Source organism: Tachysurus vachellii, chromosome 20 (genome assembly GCF_030014155.1).
Source record: "Tachysurus vachellii isolate PV-2020 chromosome 20, HZAU_Pvac_v1, whole genome shotgun sequence".
Taxonomy (NCBI): Eukaryota; Metazoa; Chordata; class Actinopteri; order Siluriformes; family Bagridae; genus Tachysurus; species Tachysurus vachellii.
In genome coordinates, this window is record NC_083479.1 from 6876020 (window position 1) to 6897404 (window position 21385).

At 36.0% G+C, this 21385-nt stretch overlaps 1 protein-coding gene across 1 annotated transcript; it reads right to left on the bottom strand.

Moving 5' to 3' along the window:
- Window positions 1-2224: 2224 nt before the first annotated feature.
- stc1l (stanniocalcin 1, like) lies at window positions 2225-7772 on the bottom strand. The gene is made up of 4 exons (XM_060896295.1): window positions 7627-7772; window positions 7352-7494; window positions 7036-7247; window positions 2225-2757 (listed from the first exon to the last, which is right to left on the bottom strand). Exons 1-4 carry the CDS (start codon window positions 7736-7738, stop codon window positions 2439-2441), a joined length of 786 nt encoding a protein of 261 aa, XP_060752278.1. The 5' UTR covers window positions 7739-7772; the 3' UTR covers window positions 2225-2438.
- Between the last annotated feature and the right edge of the window lie 13613 nt (window positions 7773-21385).

Here is a 21385-nt window from a genome sequence, read left to right on the forward strand (position 1 = left end):
CGCGTCTCACTCGGTTAAAGCCGCCTTTCCACTGCACATGACAAACGACGGCCGATAAAACGGAAGTCATTCATTTCCTATGGAGAGTCACAAAGGTGCTGTGTGAGGTGCTGACCATCTGCGGATCCGTAATTTTCGGATCCGTTTTGAGCTTTGGATCCGTTAAAAAATTTGAACTTGTACGACTACACCGCATCTGATATGCCGACCGAACAGGTTTTTATTAAAACGACCGGCAGATGTTAGTGAGGAAAGAGTGACAAAAAAGGCAAAAACAAGTGAAGAGAAAAGCGATGAAGAAAATTAAGCAAAATTAATGTAAAGAAAACAGAAATTGTAGCAGTTAAGTTCAGTTAATGTAGTCACCATATAGTCAGGGTGCTCACCTCTTCTCTGTAGGCCGTCTCATCGTTGTCGGTGATCAGGCCTATCACCGTTGTGTCGTCAGCGAATTTGATGATGACGTTGGAGCTGTGTGTGGCTGCACAGTCATGTGTGTACAGGGAGTACACACATGGCACAGTCATGTGTGTACAGGAGTACAGAAGTGGGCTGACTACACAGCCCTGAGGAGCACCAGTGTTGAGGGTCAGCAGGGATGACATGTTGTTGCCCATTCTTACCACCTGACTTCTGCCTGTCAGGAAGTCCAGAATCCAGCTGCACAGAGATCTGTTTAGTCCCAGAGTCTGGAGCTTCGTAACAAGTGTGGCAGGCACTATAGTGTTAAATTCTGAGCTGTAGTCCACAAACAGCCTTCGCACATAGATGTTCTTATTTTCCAGGTGGGAGAGAGCAGTGTGAAGGGTGAAAGCAATAGCATCATCTGTGGAACGGTTGCTACGATATGCAAATTGTAGCGGGTCCAGTGAGGCAGGCAGCACAGAGCCGATGTGATCTTTTATTTTTATTTGCCCGTGCAAGCAAGTAAGGTATGTTCATGAACAGATAAAGTAAGAGTTCATTGTAAGCCCTCACCTATGGTGTAGAGATATTTTGTTATGCCATTATGGTTGCTGTGCTGGAATTTAAGGAAGTACTGCGTTTATTAATGGGTAAGGCTACAATAACATTTTCATCTAGTTAGATTGAGAATTTTGTAATCTAAACTGGTTATATCTCTTTAACGTAGTAGTAAATGTTGTATGAGGAGCAGGGCTATCTCTCTTTTTAGTTATGAGAAAGAACCATATTCTTCTGCACAGTCACGCAGAGCAAAAGCACAACCAAAATAATGTTTTTCACAAAATTCATGCCCTAATGTTTTTTTACCAGTACAAAGTCAAAAGTTAGTTTATCTTTAAGTCACATTAATGGATGACAATTCACATTTTACATCACGGTTAATTCTATTGAAATAATGATTAATCTGAAATTTATAGCTAGATGCTTACAATCATAGGCTGCACAATGCTGTGCCATTTCCAATGAAAATTCAATGATTTTAGTTTGAGTGATGAACAGTGTCATGGACCGCATTTAATTCAATTTGCTATGCCCTTCCATCACTAATTTCCCTCTATCTTGTTCACTCAGATGTACGTCATTGCTTACGTAGCACGAGTAACCACTGCAACCCTTACAATGGGATCACATTGAATGCCCTAAGACAGTGGTTCTTAATCCTGGTCTTGGGGACCCACCGCTCTGCACATTTTTTATGTCTCCTTTACGTGACACACCTAGTTCTGTTCTTTGAGCTCTGAATTTGAATTCATATTTATAAAAAAGATGCTGCAGAGCATGACATATCACAATTGTTATTGTCTTAGTGTCTGAAGAAATTTTGCATGCTTAAAGTCTAGTGTAACCATGGCTTAAGCCCTTAATCATTTGGAAATTCATATGAAGCTGATTTATAAATTTACTGTGTTTATGAATTTAAATAATTGATTCAATTAATTTAATTTTCCCCACCATCCTTTTTCAACTTTTTCTGCAGTGCATTGATTGACATGGTTAATAAACAGAACAGCATACGTCTTGTGGAATAACACTGCAGCCGAAATATGAAAATGATACCAAAGTATACCAAAGTATAGATAATGCAAATAAAATGACAACCTATGTTGCTAAGTGAGACCACCATATAACATCCTGGAAACTGAAGTAATCATAATACACAGAAGACAATGTTAACAGTGTTTAAATAAATATTAAATAATTTGTACAAATTAAGCAGAGTAGTTCAAATATTTTAAGTGTCAGAAACCACATAAGCAAGTATGTTCAACATTATTTGTTTATTTAAAGGAAGTGCATGATATTACAAACTGCTATATGCAAGATGCTAACATATAGTCAGAGGTTTCTATAACTTATTTTTTTTTTTATAATATGTGGTGCAGCACTTATAAAGATATATTTTGGATACCATATATGTCATGGCTGATTGACTGTATTTGTGCTAGGTAAAAAAAAACTTCTTCGGAATTATTTCATTTTAATATGTTTAGCATCTTGGTGTTCAATGCCTCTTCTTCAACTGAGCGTTTCCTGGCAAAGAGGTGATTTGGTTCCCTGTTGTGCAAATCAGGTTGGATCTTGAACATAGGTGCTCCCATGGGCCAGCGGAAGCCCTCCTGGCCATCCATACCAGCAGTACTATGACCAAAGTCCTGGGGACAGGGCTTCTTTTGCAACAGTTGAAAGAGGGTGAGCATTTCAGGGTCAATCCTAGCCACTAGCCCAGAGCGGACCACTTCAACTGTCTCCTCATCACAGTCCAAAAGGCTTTGCAGCAGTGTGCTGTAGTACCTATAATGCATAGGGCTGAGAGCTGAGCATTTATAACATCCGATCATTTTACTATATTTGTAACAGATTTCAAGGTAAAAAAAAAAAAAGCCTGTAAATCATTTTCAAAAATAACATGTTTAATGTTTGTTCTTTGTGAGCCAGGTTCCATAAAATAAAATCAAATTCATGAGAAAAAAATACACATGTAATTCTAAACATGTACATGTGTTTTCTAAATGTAAACAAGTACAATTGAGAATATTGAGAATATGGCCTAGAAGTATATACAGTGAATATCAGATATTCAAGAAGAACAACAACAAGGAGAAAAACAACAACAGTTTTGAGTCCATTTGAAATACCTAGTGTTCAAGCATGAAGGCCGTGTGAAATTCCTCCTGAAATCTGATTGGCTGAAAGCAGCCATTATTTGGAAATAATTAAGCAGGGATAAGCAGATTGTATCTTTTAGTAATCATGATCAATCCTTTGTAGATGTCCTCAGAGCTTAGAACATCTCTTTTAAATCAGTTTACCTCCACATCACCAATCATTAATTCCAGAACACTGATCAGCTATGTAAGTCCTCCAACTCCATGACCTTAAAATTATTTTATGTATGGTGGCCATATTGTTTACAAATGCCAACATGCTTTTAATAGTTTTTGAGGTTCATACTATGACACCACCAAAAGATGGGCCAAAATTCCAAAGGCTATTATCACAAATTCAAGCGTACATATCTAAAGGCACAGAAAGGCAAATTTAGACTGGAATATAACATGTTAAATCAACAAAAAAAGATAAAGCAGAATGGAGCCGTATGCTAGGTTCTCATTTATCAGTGGCTAGGTTAACAAAAAAATTAGATATATAAAAAGAGTATTCCATCACAGTTTAGTAGTGAGGACTTAATGAATTTATTCACTGAAAAAAATTGTAAACATCAGGAATAAATCTGTGGATGTTCGGCCACTGACAACATCTCGTTATCCAATCTCACCTAAAGCTCCACAAGTTAAACTACAAGGGTTTACAAGTATAGGACAGGAAGAGCTATATAAACTTATCACTACAACTAAGTAAACAACATGTTTGTTAGATCCTATTCCAACCAAATTACAGAAAGAAATGTTCCATACAGCTGGAGAACTTCTTCTGAATATTACTAAGTCCTCTTTATCTTAAGGTCACGTCCCTAAACCCTTCAAGTTGGTGGTTATCAAGCATCTTATTAAGAAACCTAATCTAGATCCTTACGAATTATCAAATGACAGACCCATTTCAAATCTTCTATTAGTCTAAAATATTAGAAACGTTTGTGTCTGCTCAATTATGCTCCTTCTTACAGGAGAACAGTATTTTTGAAGAGTTTAAGCCTGGTTTCAGGCCCCATCATCACACAGAAACTGTGCTAGTTAAAATTACAAATGACCTGTTACAAATGATGCATCCTGAGCAGCTGCATTACTGTCTGGTTTGGGAACTGCACTGTCATGGATTGCAAGACTCTACAGCAGATATTGAGGACAGCTGAGAAGATAATCAGCATCTCTCTTCCCTCCATCATGGACATTCATAACATATGCAGCATCTGCAAAGCCAACAGCATTGTGAATGATCCCACATTTCTCACACACACGCTTCACCCACCTGCCATCTGGAAAAAGGTACCATATCATTCGGGCCAGAACAGAACTACAGAACGGCAGATCAACTAGAACGGACACACACACACACTCACACCCAACTGTGTGAGCTACACTGACTGTATAAATCAATCACTCACTAAATTGATGTTTTTGCACACAACATTTCAAAACCGCTACTACTACATTAGTTTGTATACTGTATGTTACAAATGCTCTGGTTGCACAATGTACTTTATAATATACAGTATGCACAATGTACAGTTCTATTTTGTGTTGTTGTATTGTCTGTTTGCACTGTCTTTTGCCTCACAAAGCTGACGAGTCAGCATACAGAGAGAAGGTCGAGTAAGTTGCCTATGTTGCACTATATGTGGCTAGGACTTAAGTCCTTAGCTCTGTGTTGTTTTATGTACTTGTATGTATTTTTATGTATTGTAGCACCATGATCCTGGAGAAACATTTTATTTTCTGTGTACTACATCAGCTATATATGGTTGAAATGACAATAAAAGAGTGCTGCATTCAACACTATATATCATGACATTCTCCTAGATCATTTAAAAAATTAGTTCATTAGGACATCTATTTTACTAATAAACATGCTTCCCTTAAGAAACATTATCAGAAGGCATGTAACGGTACCCAGATATATATCTCATTAAAACCAGATGAAATATCAAAATTAGGCTAGGTTAACTGAGTGTGTTAAAGATATAAATGACTGGATGACTTATAAGTTTCTATTATTAAATTCTGATAAGACAGAGATATTACTTATCAGTCCAAAAACCAGTTCATGGAAACTCTCAAAATTCAAGTTACATTTAGAAGGGTGTAACATCACCACTAGCTTGACTGTGAAACACCTGGGTTTTATAATAGACAGCAACTTAGAAATTGCCAAAATTGCCAAGCTAAGAATTCTGTTGTTTCTTAGCTTATCTGTATCTGATGTAGAGAAGCTAGTTCATGCATTCATGACCTCCAGAGTATTACTAGGTATTACTAGTATTACTAGGCATTACTAGGTGGCAATACTGTATCTTCAATAAATAAGCAACAGTTAGTCCAAATGTAGCCACCAGAGTTCTTACCAGGTCAATTAAATATGAATATATAGCCACATTTTTATTATCCCTTCACTGGCTACCTGTTAAGTTTAGAATAGATTATAAACTGTTGCAACTTACATACAAGGCTCTAAAGGGTTTAACTGCCATGCACCTAACCAGTCTTTTCACATGCTATCACAAAATTTTGGACCTCTATTAGTTACCAGAATTTAAAAATCTACTAAAGGCTTTTAAAGCTAGGTAGAACATTTTAGTATAACCTTGTGCTTCAGTACATCTGATCAAATGATCAAATCTGATCTATTATCATCTAGTGCTTGCTAATATTGTGAACAGGAGCTACGCTAAATCCTGCCCACTTGCTTCTCTTTTTCTGCCCATCCTGTTATAGTGATGGTTCCAGTTGTGTTCTGCTTCATGAATATTTCGGACATTTAAAGAAAAGAGGCCAACCGCATGAGGATCTCAAGGCATCTAGAGATGTACCAGCTCGAGTTGAACAGGGCTACAATTTACTGGAAATGTTATAAAACTCTGTTGGGCACGACTCTCATTCTTATTAAGATGACAGTTGGTTTAATGATTTCTTTACTCCAGAGTGTCTATCATGATTCGGAACTTCTGAACTAAAGAAGCCAAATCCTTGAGACTCACTACTGTGAGATAAATGTATTACTTTGTCCTTTGGTTAATATGTAATATATTTTTGATGGTTTGCATTGCTTAATGTATTGATGTGTTCATTGTTTGTTATTTGTCAATGCTAATTTAAACATGAATGCATTTTGCAAATGCTGCAAAAACATTTGATTGTTTTAAGTATATTTAATACATGCATAGTGTAGCTGTTTTGCTTAATTAGCTAAAGTATAAAGTATTTTTAACAGTAGCAGTAATGCCATTATTTATGTTGTATAAATTAACACAAATAATTTAATATGAATTTTGCAATAAATATTAATTTTTAAGTTTTTTATTCTAAACTTTTTAAACACATACATACATTCAAGAAGTGTAAAACCAAACCTTCCTTTTCCTCTGTTTTTATTTTATTTATTTATTTATTTATTTATTTAAATTAAAATATATTCAAATACCTTACCAGGATAAAAAAATTATTATGCTAAATAACTGGGTCAACAACTGTTGTAGCTGGTTCAAAATGACCAAATTACATCAACCAACCCTGCAATGTGTGGTAAAGCTAACAATCCACATAGATATTTTATACAGTATACTGATTCAGCAATGAATCACAAATTTTCCCTAAATTTCATTATATATAATCCATCAGTTTTATGGGTTTGTGATAAAGGCCATACATTCTACATTGTAGAATGAATTGCATTAAATTCTAGTAAGGTCATTGTAAATTACCAATTTTATTTAATCTCAGCACCACTTATTTCAACCGACTGAGCCAACATTATATTATCATTCATTTAAATGGGATGCCAGGCTACCATAGGACTTAATATAAATCAATATTTGTGCTTGTGCTATGTTGTGCTATGTAAAAACATCCTTGAAGATTACTGATCAGATATATTGACAAATTTGATAAGATTTACCTGTTTGGAAAATGTCTGGGCACCTGCACCACTTCTCCAATGGCATCAGAGTTTGAGCGGGCTACTCCACAGATGTCCAGTTTTTTGTAACATTCCTCTTGCACATCAGTTATCATTTTCTGGAAGGTGCCACAGCGTCGGATGGTCTGAAAAATCTTGGAGGTGACACCATTGGCAATGCACTTGATGCTCTCCTTGACAAAGGTCTTACCCTACATATGAGATTCAAATTATTTTGTCATTAAATTTCTCATATATTTAATCATCAAATTATTATGTTTTTATTCATACAAGATTACTTGTTTTATTTTTTTACCTCTGTGTTAAAAACTGCTGCTGCATGGAGAAAGATGTTGCAGATGTCATGCATACCATCAGTGTCACAGGTAGAATTTTCCAGGCAGGAGAATGTGCTACAACCTACTTGTGGTGCATTGTTCAGACAGCGGACCACTTCAGCTAGATCATATAAAACGATAGCTTAAACACTTTTTAACAATATACATAAAATATTCTAGTAAATCTAGTAATCTCTGTAAGCAAACTGAACAAAATGTATTACACATTTTGGAAACACGATGGAATACTTACTTGGACTGTTGGCTACAAAACGAGTTTTTCTTATTGCAGGTGCATGCTGTTCTCTTTCAAAGGCAGATAATGCTGATGCAAGGAATATCAGGAAACCAATTCTTAGGAGCATGTTTGTACCTCTGGACAAATGTGTCTCTTCCTAATAATTATTTTTCTGTTTGAGGCTAGAAGGAAAACCACTGATATATATAGTTTGCTAGTTTTAGATTAACAGGTCATTAATTCCTAATCCGGTTACCTGTTTATTCAGAGATAAGTATCTCACTGGTGGTTCAAAACTGAACAGATCCAAAAACTTTCCACAGTCTTATAAATATTCATGTCTTAAATCAATCTCTTGTAGTTTCCACTGAGTCAAATACATCTGTTGTGCCTACATTTTGCCCTTTTGTCCCTTTTCAGGTCTTCCTGATTAATGCTTTCACTACAAGGCATTCAATACAGCTATAAACAAAACACTAATCTGGAAATATATTTATGGGTTGAGTTCAGAAGAATTTGTAAATTTACTTTCCAAGTGATGATTGTTTAAATAGGTTAACGGAACAATTCCATTCCTAGTGCATGCCCTCAGGCTAACAATGTCCCAGATAGTGGCAGGAATGCTTTTCAACAGCCTCTGATTTTACAAGAATGAAAAGCCATGGAGTAATTTGTTCTTTTATGTCTGATAGGGTATGATAAGCCTTTTTATAATGATGAACTTCATTATTCCACTAGTAGTCATATGATGTTTATCAAATAGGATAATTATGGTTAGCTTTTTGTATTTTACGACATGATATCCTTTACATTCCACAGAACCCAAAAACTATAGTTCAGATTATGATCCTTCCTGTTACTCATGACTTATCTTTTCACAATCACAAGTTCTGTTTCAACACAACTCACAGATGAGTCACATTTTGGCCTTCATCTTTCAATTAAATTAGCCTCTACAGCTGAGTGAACAATAATTTGCACCTGCTGTTCTTTCACTAATTTTACAGGAGAAAGATCTTAAAATTATGAATCCTTTGTTGACCTTATAAGAAAGGTTGAGCAGGACTTAAAGTAATGAAGACAAATTATACAGACTGGTTAAATGCAGGTACAATGTTTTATTTGGAATCAGTACTGGTTATGAGAATTGGGCTGCTTAAATGAACATCCCAACAACCTCTGAATCAAAGCTTCTGAGTGACGTTATTTTATTCTTTTTTTTTTCTTTCTTGTTTTTACATGACAACTTAATTCGAAACTGAGAAACTTCACATGTTTTTCTCTTTGAAAGTTTGGGACTTTTCTAGACACCATTACGTTCTATTTTTGACATTTTCCATTCCCATTATAATTAAACTTTAATTTTTTACCTAAAATGGGTGTTTCTGGTCCCTATCACTGAGATTTCTAACATTTTGTCAAACAGGATCATTCTGCTTTAGAAGACAGCATGGGTAAGTTTGTCAGAACCACCACTCTTCTTTTCTGTTTATTTTAAATGTATAGTTTTTAATGCATCCTTTTTTTCATGTCCTAATTTTAACCCGCTCTGAACTGGATCGTATCTGAACTGGATCGTATATTTTTTAAATATGCTTCAAAGCAGTGAAGTTACACTTAAAGCGCAGTAACAAACTTATCAGTATCAGCACTCCAACTAGCAGGCTGGATAACCATGGACTTGACCTCAACTCAGCTGCACTTAAGTTGATTCAGCAGTTCAAGCTCTATCTGAGAAGGCTTGTCAGTCTAAGGTTGCTAAAATCGTTACTACTACTACAGAGGCTGCTCAAAGCATGTACACAGTCAAAAAACGCACACAAACATCATGTCCCTCTTGAAACTAGTTAAACCAGTAAACAGAGATTGTGTCTGATGCTACTTATGTTGTCTTCTTATCTTTGCGATACAAATAAAGAATACAAGATCTGAAAAAATACTCCCACATCCCCCACTTTTTCTGCCACGCAAGTCACAACACTCTCTAGGTACTGAGAGAGTACAATAATTCATGAGTACATATGAGCCATTTCATGAGTACATACAAACAAACTGAATAACGCAATAAAGGTTAGTAACAATATGGTTAGTAACAACATGAAGTATAATTGTAATTGTGTAATATCAGACTTTTTTGTTTGTTTGTTTTTTTCTGTGCAGGCAACATTTGCATGTATTGTGTCCTCAACTCATCTCATACATCATTTGAGTCAAACTGTTTAATTTTTTTGTTTTACCTGCAGAGAGTTTGAAAGACAATCATGAATAAAATCACGACAAATCCTATTCTACAGTTACCTTTTAATTACTTATTGGTTAAATGAAGTCACACAATAAACATTATATAAAGATAAACCTAAACTAAGTTACATAAGACTAACCTACATTATCAATATGTGATGTTCTGAATGAAATGATAACATGTATTATTGCTATAGGAACAAAATCTTGCATTAATATGACCAAATTTGAGTATTTGTGTACGAATATATATATGTGTGAATTCAAAGATTATGAGTTTCTCAACTGAAAACATAATAATTAATGTAATTTTCTTTTCTCTGCAACAATTCTTTTTTTACCCCTGTGACTTTACGCCACATAGAGGGGCTATTGGAGGAGAGGTTGCTTGCATATCATTCAGTCCCCTTCTGCCCTGTTGCACACCACTTTAGCTTCACTTCACCACTAACAGCTTTTGTATGCTTAGAAACATTTGACAATAACAAATTATCCCTTAACCTTAAAATGACTACTTCTAATGTTCTCTGCTACATCTAGTCACACGCCAATCAGCCTTTCTCTTTTATAGTTAAAATTTTTCTGATGCTTAAAGTGGCACATTACAATTTCTACTAATAAGAGACAATGTACAGGTTGTCTTGGAATAAATATTGTAGCAACTCGCTGTTGTGAGGGCTGAACATAGACGGAGCAGGGTCAGAATGGTCAGAAAACAGAGGTTAATTTGCACCAAAATCTGCCAACAAAAAAATTACTTGGTGGTTGTAACCAGCTTATACCCACTCAAAAAGCAGAAAAATAAGAGAAACTCAGATAACTCAATAAACAAAGTCACTCAGTCATCTTTCATGTGAGCTTTAGACATTGCTGGCTAGACCCAGGAGGCCTGGCAGAGTGAGGCGGATTCAGGGAGCATCATCGTCCTTGGTCACTTTCAGAATACCTGTGTGAGAGCTTTGCATTACTCTTGAAAATACCACACCCCACACAACTCTCTCTTCTCCTTGAAGATGGCAGAGAGTTTTCAGCTCTGATCTTTTTTCCTTGCCCCAATACCAATACCATACCATGCTGTGTGGTGCTGAAGTTGAGCTGTCTGTTCAGCACCACCACACCTCCTAATTAATTTTAAAATATTAATTTAAAATACTATATATCTATTCCTATCCCTAATGAGCAAGCTGGGGGTGATGGCGGCTAGGAAAAACTCCCTGAAATGATATGAGTAAGAAACCTTGAGAGGAACCAGGCTCAGAAGAGAACCCACGCTCATTTGGGTGGCACTGGACAGTAAATAATGTACCAGACATTCTTTTGACGAATAGATTATTTCTATTTCTACGGTTTGACGAAGTAGCTCCGTAAGAAGAGACAAGAGACAATCTCTTGTGTCATTTTTACATACTGATCAAACAGTAACTGAGTCATAAGCTGAATCATTGCTGAAATCAAGTGTATTATACAGTATGACAAAACATAAGTATTAATATTACTGTCAGTAACATAGATCCCAACCTCAATAACACAGCCCTCCAATTTAAAGAAAATAACCAGGAAAACCAAACACCTGATGGCTCATAGGCATTTTCTAAATGTTCATCTCTGAGACTTTTCAAATGCATCATTACCTTACTCAAATTACCTTCTGCTCCTGTATGCACTGGAATGTAATTGGAGCATTAATCCCCAAACATAGTACATACTCTTTCATCTCTCATAGTGTCCAGTATAAATCTGCATCATAGTAGACTTGGCATGTAATTGTTCTTAAATTAAGTCCAACGCCTATGATGGATCAAAACGCTGTAGATGATACACTCTAAAAAAAAGCTGGGTTGTTTTTTCAACCCAAATGCTGGGTTGAGACCACTTGGTTGGACTTTGGGTTGTTTCAACCCAAGTTTGGGTTGAAAATTGTCTTGAGCTGTAACCCAGCGACGCTGGGTTGGGAACACGTACGTGAAAGAGAGCATGCACGTCAAATTGAAAATCGGACGACACCAGTGCAAAAAAGCCACCATTTTCTTTGCGTCTTCAGATGAAAGCGAGTGAAATTATGTCTGAAACGTAAGTTATTTAATATGTATTTAACGATGTTCATAGCCATAAAAAAACCGCTTTACTGTATAAACTAATGTTATATGCGCAATTTAGGCTTTCAGTCAGTTAAACTGAGATACCTCACAGCCAAATGACAGCCGTACTCCGACTCACGACAGATCCCAGAACAGTGAACAGGAGAGCATGCGTGGCATCTTCATCGGAGCTTGGAAGGAATAGGGTACATGCTTTTTAAATATTACTTTTGTACATGTTATTCATTCATTCATTCATCTTCTACCGCTTATCCGATTGTACATGTTAAATCTACTTTATTATAAATGATTTGTGTGTTAGATACGGTTTTGATATGGCGGAGTTTACTTGATGGTAATGTATTTTGTTAGAACATCCAGATCCTGCTCTGCTTCTACATTTTGTTTAACTTCGCTGTAAGCTACATTCAACAGCAAATGAGATTCATTCACTACGAGCATACTACATAATATATAGTTTTTTTATTCAGGGTTAAATTTAAATTCCTATACTCCTGTACAGCCTGTGGTTAGTTTGAAACAAGCGGGAATGTCTGAGGTCAGCTCAGGCTAAATAAGGTTTGAAACTAAACATGTTCAACCGCCATTTTATTCGTGACACACCCAGGATAATTAGAATAATTTAGGAGCAATTCTTGGATTAAATGCCTTTTGACTGACATTAATATTTTCTATGTAATTCGTTGATGGCAGCAAGCAGTGTTCCCTGGTGTGGCAGTTTCTACAGACTGTGGTGTATGGACTTCCTGGGGAGGAGACACCAGCAGTAAGAATTCTGCCAGCATTCATTTTTGCAGACAAACTGTAACTTATTTATTTGTTTTTTATTATTAATTAAACTGTGTATAGTTAATAAACTTTTATTATTATTATTATTATTATTATTATTATTATTATTATTATTATTATTATTACTGAGACCTGACTGCTTCATTGGATTCTGTGTTCTTTAACTTGTACACTGTTACATGAAATGTTTTCATATTTCAAATACATATTTAATTGGAAGTAAATTTTTGTGACTGCAGTCAGTTTGATGCATGTTCATTATTCTAAATTCTTCTATTTTTCTTATACAACACTGCAATTACATTGCAATTGATGATTCTTAATGATGATTCTTATATCTTCAGATATTGAGGTTTATGTAAATGTTATGTTTTCATATTTTAAATTTGTATTCTTAAAGTAATTTTTTTTGTTGTCTGGAAAAGAAAGAGACCTTGCAACTTTTCTCACTGTGGGCTCCAAGTTTTCATACACTCTTGAAATGTCTTCAACATGGATGACTGCACTTTCAAATATGTTTTTTTTTTTTTTGCGAAGTCTTTTCATTGCAAACAAAGTCAAACAACAATACAGAATCCCATTTTAGTTTTACATGAAAAAGGAGTAAAGTAAAAGAATTACAACAATAACAATAATAACAATAATGGAAAGGAAGTAAAAAGAAAACGAAGAAAACAAACCACACCCCACTCACCCACCCCGAGTCCTGGCCCTTTTTAATTATCGAATACAAGTCATTTTAAAGAAAAGAAAAACCTAATCCAGCAAAACCTGAAGACCCATGAAATATGAAATAAACAGTTGCCATTTATGAAAAAACCTGGAGGTATTACCTCTTATCGTATATTTAATTTTCTCAAGCCTAATAAAAAACGCTGTATCCTTTAGCCATTGTGAGTGAGATGGTGGGACAGAGGACGTCCACTGAAGAAGAAGGCGACGTCTGGCCAACAATGATGTAAAGCTAATAACTTCTTTTTGCATTCAGATGCTTCATCTGGAAGTCCAAATATAGCAATCAATGGGCAGGGTTGCAAATGTACTCCCAGAATAGTGGACATCGTACTGAAATAATCTGACCAAAAATTATATAGTTGACAGAAAAAAAACATGTGACTCAGGTGACATTGTGAGTTAGAGCATCTGTGTAAATGACCGTATATGGTTGTGTCACTTTAAATTTTTCTTGAGGATGTTAGGTTATACAGTAGGGGGAGTAACGCAAAGGTAATTAGATCAGCAGAGAGAAAAGAGCGAAGATTCATGTTCCTATACAGTCCATATACATATATGTGTTTTCCAGTGAGCAGAGACTAAATTCTGCTTAATTTCATCTTAGTTCCCTTTGGTAAAGCGGAGCGAGGTATGTTATGTCGACATATGTTACGTGTTATAGTTTATTTCAAAGTCCTATGAGCCTGTTAGCATGTACATGTTAATCATTGAGCTCTTTTTGTTAATTAATCGTTTCATATTGTCTTCATTCACTTTATCATTTATATTTTATATGTTTCTCTGTAAATGTGAACTTTATTTATTGTATTTTTTTTTGTATATGAGTCGTATTTATTTGTTATGTTGTTTCTTTGTGTAGTTTCATGGTGCTACGCAAACTAAAGTTTAATGGCGCTCTTCGCGAGCTAAATAAAGAAAGAAGCACCCGTCGGAAACTCTCTGTGTCTCTTTTATGGATACCAAAGGGCAGCTACAATCTGTCACATTTGTCCTCGACATCTGGGTAAATTTGAGACAATCTATATTTAGAAAAATGCACCCTATAAATGACCTTAAACTGGATAAGTGTGAGACGAGCACATGAGACATTACCAAAGCCATTCACAACACTATCCCACCACCTGTCCCCAAGCTGAAGTCCCAGTTCTCCCTCCCAAGCAGTCTTTGTTTTGGAGGTAGTTTGGTCACAGAAATCCAGAATATGTTTATAGATCTCAGAAACAACACCTTTTCGTTGTGATTTATACGTAAGCAAACCTTCCCACTGTTGGAGAGGTGGCACTGAGGGAAAGCCAGGAAAACATTTTTGAACAAAATGCCTAACTTGAAAATATCTAAAGAAGTGGCTGGCAGGTAGCCCATACAATGATGACAAATTAGCAAAACTGTTAAAAAATCCCTCTGAGTATTAATCAAGAAAACAGTGTATACCTTTGCTATACCACACTGAGAAAGAATCAAGACATAAAGAGGGAAAAAGATGATTGCTACATAACGGACCTAACGTAGAAGCAGTTACAAACTTGAAACATTTCCTAAATTGATACCAGATTTTTCAAAGCTTGGGTCATAGTAGTTGGGAGCAAACCATTTTCCAAGGATTCATTTAACACTGACAAAAGTAGAGGTGCTCATTTATTAACAAATTTCTTGAAGAACTCAATAGGATACCCATAAGGTCCTGGGGCTTTATTGGACTGCATCGCTTTAATCAAGAATTTTATTTCTTCCAGGGAGAGTGGGGCATCTAGTTCTTGTACATGGTCAGAATCAACGGTTGGGTTTTCAAGGTTGTCCAAAAACTGATTCATGATATCAGTATCGGCCTGAAATCCAGATTTATACAAAGAGGTATAAAACGATTTGAACGTGGCATTAATTTCTACCGGGTCTGTAACAATTACATTAACATTATTATTAATTTTAGGTATCAAACGTGAGGCAGATTGACGTGTCGATTGGTGAGCCAATAGTCGATTCGCTTTATCCCCATGTTCATAGTAAGTGCCACGTGGAGATAAGATCAAATTCTGTCTTAAGGTTAAGACGTTTCTTAAACAGTTCTGGGGAGGGATTGGATGCACACTCTTGGTCAAGGATACCAATAGCAGAAGTGAGTTCTGTAAGCTTGGCCTTTTGTTTTTTATTATAATGAGAGGAGTATGAAATAATCTGCCCCCTAAGGAAAGCCTTAAGTGACTCCCAAAGTAAAGATGATGATGTAAGTTCATTCTGATTAAAAAGGAGAAACTCATCAATAGAATTAGACAGAAATTCACAAAATGTGTTATCAGCCAACAATAGAGAATTAGATCTCTCTGTGGACAGCTGAATATCCAGAAATAGTGGTGCATGATCTGATATTAAAATACTTGAATAATCAACGGCAGCAACAGACGAGTTCAAGCTGTTATCTATGAAGAAATAATCTATTCTTGAGTATGATTGGTGAACCTGAGAGAAAAAGGAGAATTTTTTAATTAAAGGATTACAAACTCTCCAAGGGTCAACCAACCCATTCTGATTCGTAAAGTCAGAAAAGGATTTTGACATAGCTGACTGAGATATTGGTTGTGAACTAGATCTATCTAGCACTGGGTCAAGTACACAAATCACCTCCAAAAATCAACAAATGAGAATTTAAATGAGGTATGTTACTAAGTAATCTGTTGGAGAATTCAACATCATCAAAGTTGGGTGCATAGGCATTTACCAGCAGCACCTTTGTTTGCATTAACATGCCTACAACCATAAGGTATCTGCCATTTCTATCAGCAATAACATCAGTAGGTAGAAACTGAATATTTTTATTGATTACAATAGCAACTCCTCTTGATTTATAGTTAAAGTTAGAATGAAAGACATGGATTTGAGGTCCCTGGGAGAGGTGTGGGGTAAAGAAGGAGCCCTAGGGTCCGGGGTCACTACCTGTGTAGCAGGCCTCAGTTGTTGGGTCGTGGTGGCACGTGTTGGGTTTTTTCTGTGTTGTTCTCATGTTTTTCTACAGCTGAGGCTATACCAGGAATTCATTCCTCTTTATCAACATTGTTAAAGTCTGATTGCCATGCTTGAAACACTACTTGTTCTGACTCAGGAACAGAATATTACCAAAATTTTCAATGACACATCCAAAAGCGGCCTTTTTTACAGGAATTTATTTTTCCTTCTGCCATCCAAAGACAAGGATAGGACTTACACTTGTCCAGTGCTGTTGTCCACAATCATGGCGAAGGAATGGCACGTTGAAAGAACTGCCCATAGTGCATTCGTCATAAAACTCATCATGGCCCCTCTTAAGTTTTCCATCTGGTGCAATATGTTGAATTTTTATCTCAGATTCTAACACATGTTCTTCAGAAAAATAAGTAATACGTTATATTAGTACGTGATTACGGTGGACTACTAAGATCCTTGGGGAAGTCGTGGCCTAATGGTTAGAGTGTCATCCAGGGTCTGACTCCTAACCCTAAGGTTGTGGGTTTGAGTCTCGGGTTGGCCACGACTGCAAGGCACCAAACACCCCCAACTGCTCCCCGGGCGCTGCAGCATAAATGTCTGCCCACTGCTCCAGGTGTGTGTTCATGGTGTGCGTGTGTGTTCACTGCTGTGTGTGTGCACTTTCGATGGGTTAAACACAGAGAACAAATTCTGAGTATGGGTCATCATACTTAGCTGTATGTCATGTCAGATCCTCATTCTTTTCTCAGTATTTGTGATGTTCACAGGTGGCAGAGGTAATGTGTGATCCAAACTTTGATCATGTTTATTCCATGTTACGTCCAAAGACGTATATCTTGTCTTGTCCTGTAGTTGCTGTTGTGTTGTCTCCTGCTTTCCTGTGGCTCCTCCCACTGTCTGCTCTCAGGTCACCTAATTGCTTCCTCCCAGCTGCACCTGTTTACCAACCGGAAGGAAAGGAGTTTAAAAGCAGAGCAGAAGGCTGAGTTGGTGAGACCTTTTTTCTCCAAGAGCATGATCTGTGTCCTGCCCGCTGCTGTGTATTGAATCCCATGTTGTGCTCACGATCCAATGTTCTAGTGATCAGTGACTTTGGTGCTGATTGTTCTGTTGTTATCTCATGTAATTTTGGGAACGGTAGGGAGGTGGGTGCCATTTTATTTTGGTGAATCCTTGTTTTCTCCTGTTTTGTGTTAGTTAGGGAGTGAGTTCAGGTATCTGTTGTTTATTTTACTTTTGTGTTCTAGATTATCAAGATTTCCACTCCCCAGGCAGTGAACTTCTGTTTGTTATTTTGGCGTTGCCCCCTTCTGAGATTTTGTTCCCTTCTTCAGTTGAATTGAACTGATTTTCTTCCTGTAATACCCCGATGCTTAAATAAACCTTTAAATTCGATATGGAATGTTGTTGGTGTGGTGCTGTGGCAGGGTCCGGGTTATGCTCTTTCCTCTTTTTAATATGTTGGGTTCTAAAACCCCTAGAAACGCGAGCTACGTGCAGGACGTAACATCCATGTTCCATCTTCTATGTCTCCAGAAAGCACAGTGACAATGTTGCTATCTTCTAGGCTGCTAGAACTCAGCACTGTGGAATAAAGAAAAGATGCCTCTGATTCTGTGTTGCTCCCAGTATATATCACTTCTGTGTCACCTGTATCTTTTGCAGTTCCAGCTGTCAGTGTTGGTGTAGAACTATTGTTGAGTCGCAGACAAATCTTCCTGAACACCTGAAACAGAATGATTATTTTTTCTTTGTTGTGAGGTAGAATCTTAAAAGTGCCAACTTTGTTTCTGCATAGAGCTTTCCAACTGCACTGTCTTTATCCAAAGCCAACTCTTGGTAATGCTGTAAATCATCCTCAGATTCTCTGATCTCTCCATGAGTGTTTTTGCTACCTCCAAAAAACTGAAATTCTTCCTGAATCAAATCAGATTTTTTATCTTTTGATACCTGTAGATTTTATCATCTGGATCATAATTAATCCATCCAAGTTCTATCTTTGTCATATTATTCTGAGCATTCTTTGTTATCCCTTCTTGACTTAGAGAAGATTCATCACATTTTTGTTTTGTGATAGTTTGAATTTTAATTGCTCCAAAAGTTTGGATTTCCTGCTGCTGGAGTCATTTGTTTTTTGTCTGCAAATAGCCATTATGGCAAGGTCATGATTACCATAAGATGGGAAGTACTTGAGCTGTTCATCTGTCATTGAAATAGTAGTAAAATTAATGTGGGGTCATTTCTGTACCTTTTGCAGTTTTCATTAATGAATGCTTGGGAAACAAAAAGTTTCAAATTTAATTAAAGTAAAATCTTGTCTCACTTTTTGTCTCAACATTTCACTTTCCAGTGTCTCTGTTGTTTCCTCAGGAACATTCTTCTGTCTCAAGAATTCATTTAAATCCTCTAGCTGGGTTGGGTTGGTTTCATTTTGTGTCTGGTTCTTCTCAAATTTTCTTCCTCTTCTTTCCAAGGGTTTTTTTCCTTGCCACAGTCGCCTCAGTCACCTCAGGCTTGCTCATTGGTGATAAATACAAACACGTTTAAATATAAGTCTAATATTAATCTTTTATTAATTTTTGTATTATATTAATCTTTGCATAATATTTTTTTGTATTATGTTTCTTATGTTCTATAAAGCTGCTTTGAGACAATGTCCATTGTAAATTGTGATATACAAATAAATTTGAATTGAATTGAAGTAATGTTAGAGCGACATTTTAAATGTTTTATTTACACTAGGGTTTAGGTATAATGTACATTGTAGAAAGCGGTCTGACATTAGCTTCTTAAAACAATATTTTATGTATATTTAAGAATTTAAGTTCATTTAGTTTATTATCTTACTTGTTGAAAGATTTAACACATTTATTTGCTTCAGGTGTATAGAGCAAGAAAACTAAAGTGATGAAAAAACATAAGTAGTACTGGCATGTCAGACTAATTTGGCCATTTTTAGCAGCTTTTAGGGTAGGGGCTGAGAACACACCTGAGAACACATTCCACATTACAGAGAATAATGTCTCTTAATCTTGTTGATCAATCTTTCCCCTACCAACTTATTAAATTTTTGGGAGAAAGAAAAAGCACTCCCTACACCAAACCCTAACCCTACCCAATTCATTTATTCTTAATAAACACTCATTAGGCACTTCTTTTTCACATTTCCTTCATTTTTATTTCAAAAAATGCATTTTCTGTGTGATATTTGACAAAGAAGATCGAGTTCAGCAAATGTTGGATTCAAACCAGTTAGAATGCGTCAAAAGTCAGATCGCCAGCTTTACTTCTGTCTGCACTACATTTAGTACCGTCTCTCATTTTTAAACTTTTTCCAACAAAGGATGCTATTAGCAATACGTTTAAACAGGCACTAATAAATAAAACTGATTAATTTCACCGTTGCACTATTTGCATCAGGGACTTGCATCAGATATGTGCATGATAAATGTACGCGTGAGCCTGAGCACACTGCGCATGCGTGCTTACTTGCATTGCACCCAAGTTTCTCATTATTATGAGATAGAAAGTCATTATTATGATAAGGTTTGTCATTATTCTTAGATAAGTTGAGTTTACTCCGTAAGATGGGAAGCATTTCCTGAGCTGTTCATCTGTCATTGGAAGGTTTCTCATTATTATGAGATACTTAGTCATTGTTCTCATTCACTGTGAAAAATAAGAAGTTGAGTTAACTTAAATTTAGTAAATTTGCTGCAAAGCAATTTTGAGTTTACTCAACTTCCGTGGTTAAAGTTATGCCAAATCATTGAAGAAAGTGGATTGAAACTGCTATTTTAAGTTAGGTATACCTTCCCTCAGTAGGTACATCTAACCTTCCTCAGTAGGTACATCTAACTAGTCATCATGAGTTTGTTTAAAGTTTAAAAGGGGGTTGAGTGAACTTTAAGAAACGAGTAGGGAGAACTACAGCCCTGAAGTTCAGTAAAGTCAAAAAAGCTTTGCAGCAAATTACCTCAATTTTTTAAGTTGGTTCAACTTAATTGTCTTCTTTTAATGTACAGCTTTAAATCTTCCATTTAAACTTATTCCACAAATTGCTGTATGGCATTCACATTAAAAATCAAACAGATTGCAAACCATATTGTAAACACAATAAAAAAGACCAATTTTTACAGAAAAATATTTATTTTACAATTCTGCCAACATGAACTGCAAAAATTGGACTCGGATATAGTTCTACTCCAGTCATCAAAATAAAATAAATAATTAAAAATAAAAAATATATAAAATTGTTATAAAATAAAAGGCAAAAAAGGCAACCTTGTAATGCCTTTAAAATGTTGGAGTAAACCAACACAAATGCTTTTAAACTGTTGAAAAAAAAAACACTTTTAAAGTGCTGGAGTAAAAAAAAAAAAAAAGTTCTCAAAGTGCCAGAATAAAAATCTTAAAATGCTGCAACAATAAACAAGCAGAGTTTCAACAGATGCGCTACAGTAAAACAATCAAGTATTACAACAGTTAAAAACAAAACATGAAAGTCATAAAACCTTACACTAAAACTCAAAACCGGCTTTGGTATATGTTGCACTGTTATACAGCTACAAAACAAACAGGAACAAATCAGAACTTGCACTTTTGATTAACCATATGAACTGCAGCTACTGTGCTTCAACTTTAACAATTTGTTTTTGAAGAACTGGACTCTTGCAAAGCACTGGGGGTCAAGGCCAATAAACACTTTCTGAATAGTTTCAAAAGTCTATTTTAGTTATTTAGGATAGCTAATGTTGATGGCATAAAACCAAGCCAAATAGGAGAGCAACAGCTGTAGGGCAGTCTTGCACATTATCCAGCACAACTTGCTCCTCTACAACTACAGACAGGCACCTTACATTTGGGTTTGAATGGATAGTGGCAACGTCATCTTCAATGACAGTTAAGACCCCCATCTTCATCCCTTTTGTATGAGTGTCTTCTGGGTCTGT